Raw genomic sequence first — 2,516 nt, forward strand, 5'->3', positions numbered from 1 at the left:
AGCTTGTCAACATCGGTAAATTGAGTTTCTAATTCACGTGAAACTAGACTTAGTTTTTAACTTCACAAACATTTAATTTGAGCCAGTGCTGCATTTGACATACCACGTGACACACAAAAAAAATCGATGTTTATCTGTATTTTTTAATACTTACTTTTAAATTAAGAAATTATTTTGAATTCTAGTGAACAAACAAGATGACATGGCCTTTCACTTGTGACCTGTCTCAAAAGGGTTAATTAATTCAAATAACTTCAAACAAAGTTAAAAAGAAAAAATAGTGATAGTCAGATTTTGCACACATGTATGGTAAAATAATTATGTTATTCCCTTGAAAAAAGTGGGTTTTCCAAAAGAGTATAGCATATAGGTACTTTCATACTTTTGCTAGTTATTTTTTTGAACACAACAGAGCTTTATGTTTAAAAGATAAAAAACAAGTCTTTATTTATAAGCTCTAACCTTGTAATCCAGGACTATTCTCTCAATGATGCCTTTATCCAACATCTTTTTATACCAGTCCTGTAACCTCTTTGGTTTTGGAATTTTTTGCTCAGCTGGGTGGCAGTGAAATATATAATCATCTCCCTCACTGGGTGGACAAGCCCAGATATGAGCCATTGTGAATCTGAGATGGAAAAAGATAAACAATTATCTTTCTTAAGCCTTTGAGTTAAACTTGAAACCTTGAATTTCTTTTTCATGCATCATAAAATTTGTAACTGTAAATTGGTTAAGACCTAATGTAATTTATATTCTTAAGTACCAAAATAGACTTAGAAATGTATAAACTAAGTTTTTTTAAAACATTTGTTAAATGAGAATTGTGATACATGCAAAATACTATATTATGAAACTACTAGCAAAGAAACACTAAACAACTAGGCTCACAAAGTAAGTTGACTAATTAGGTTTAATCAAAGTGATTAAAATCATGTTTGACTACAGTCGTTTCTCTTAATTAATCATTACAAATGTATAGACCTATGATCTAAAATATGCGATGGACCACTCAAATAAGTTAAAAAAAAACAACAAACAAAATACATTATATCTGTTACTCATAAGAAGTATTTCCGTTCTGCCAAATAAGGTGTTTTATATCACAGCACTGAGTTTCTTGTCCATACATATAGCATTTCTGATAGGGTTTTGGGTACCACGGGTAAAGCATAGCTGATGGGTTCTGGTAACGAACTACAACAGACCTGAATGCTGTTTTAACATACTTCTGATAAGAAATCCTTAACAGACTAATTAACAGGAATGCAGGCCTTTCAGTGGGCAAAAATAAAGGGTTCACAAATAAAAATATAGTTATATATAAATAAATATGATTAATAACAAATATAAATTTTTATATTCATCTGTAAAATTTCATTTAGAAATGCGCTACTTTGAATGGAATTACATGAAATTTTACCATCAAATTCTAATTATGCTGATAATGAAGTCTGAATTCAAAAAAGAAAATCATGTAAAATCATTGTATTTTCATCGATTGTTAATAAATAAGTTTGTCACTAAAGGAAACAGGTCCACCTTTTGAAAGCACTCGGATTATAGGGTATTCTATTTTTCTGATAAATTGATTTTTGAACCTATGTGTTTTTCGAAATCATGAAATATTTAATAATTATGGTAATACAATAATTAGAGTATTGAAATTTTTTTGGTTAAGTTTTTAGTTAAAATACAAATTCACCTTTAAGTTTGAAAATTTAAAACATTTTGGGGCCCTATTTTGATTAAAAATAAATGAAATAAAGGATAAAAATGAAAATAAAGGTTTCACTGTGAGGCTGGTAATGTCATAAAACATACATACAGTCACATTTCACCACATCTGTGAAGTTCTACGGATTTTTTTACTTACCCCAACTGTTTCACATACTCTAAGTACCCAAGGAGTATCTCGTGGTACACTGCTGTCCGATACTGTTTGGGTTTGAAGAAATGAACACTGTCAAGGTAGGCTATATAAACTCGCCTGTAAAACAAAAAATATTTCATAAAATTGACTGTAATATAAACACTCTATTTTTCCAATAATTACCAGTTTAAAACATGGTCAAAATTCTATCAAACAAAATAAACTTATTCATATATGCAGTATAAGACACAGTGTCATGGTTGAACTGCAAATACATAGCTACAACCACTCAAAATACCACAGTCCAGATGGCTCATAAGAACAGATATCCAAAGTAAATAAAAATTTTGTAACAGAACTTTTCCTTTGTGCATTAAGTGTCTAGCCATTTTATACACCTGGAAAAAAGTTAAGCACCCCCAAATAGTTTTTCAGGATTGCTTATTGAAAATAAGGTTTAATTTTCATGATGTTGAGCAATGTTCATAATTTCAAACATAATTAAAAGGATGTGAGCGTTCAGGTGTGACATTTAAATCAGGCGCGTTTTTTTCCCCACATGCAACTTGCTCCCTTCTTCACGTCCAATATGCACTATTTTCTCGTGCATCAAATCCGTATTTAAGTCCCAAATTTCTGAATG

At 30.3% G+C, this 2,516-nt stretch overlaps 1 protein-coding gene across 6 annotated transcripts in view; it reads right to left on the bottom strand.

The window, feature by feature from the left end:
* Window positions 1–2,516, bottom strand: part of LOC106465835 (CREB-binding protein-like) — a 122,672-nt gene that overhangs the window by 19,626 nt on the left and 100,530 nt on the right. For all 6 annotated transcript variants that reach the window (XM_022393785.1, XM_022393787.1, XM_022393786.1 and 3 more), the window contains 2 exons: window positions 1,877–1,990; window positions 463–628 (listed from right to left, as the gene is read on the bottom strand). In XM_022393785.1, coding sequence (XP_022249493.1) covers window positions 463–628; window positions 1,877–1,990 — 280 coding nt within the window. The remainder of the gene's footprint in view (window positions 1–462; window positions 629–1,876; window positions 1,991–2,516) is intronic.

This window comes from Limulus polyphemus, unplaced genomic scaffold (assembly GCF_000517525.1).
Source record: "Limulus polyphemus unplaced genomic scaffold, Limulus_polyphemus-2.1.2 Scaffold2067, whole genome shotgun sequence".
Classification (NCBI taxonomy): domain Eukaryota; kingdom Metazoa; phylum Arthropoda; class Merostomata; order Xiphosura; family Limulidae; genus Limulus; species Limulus polyphemus.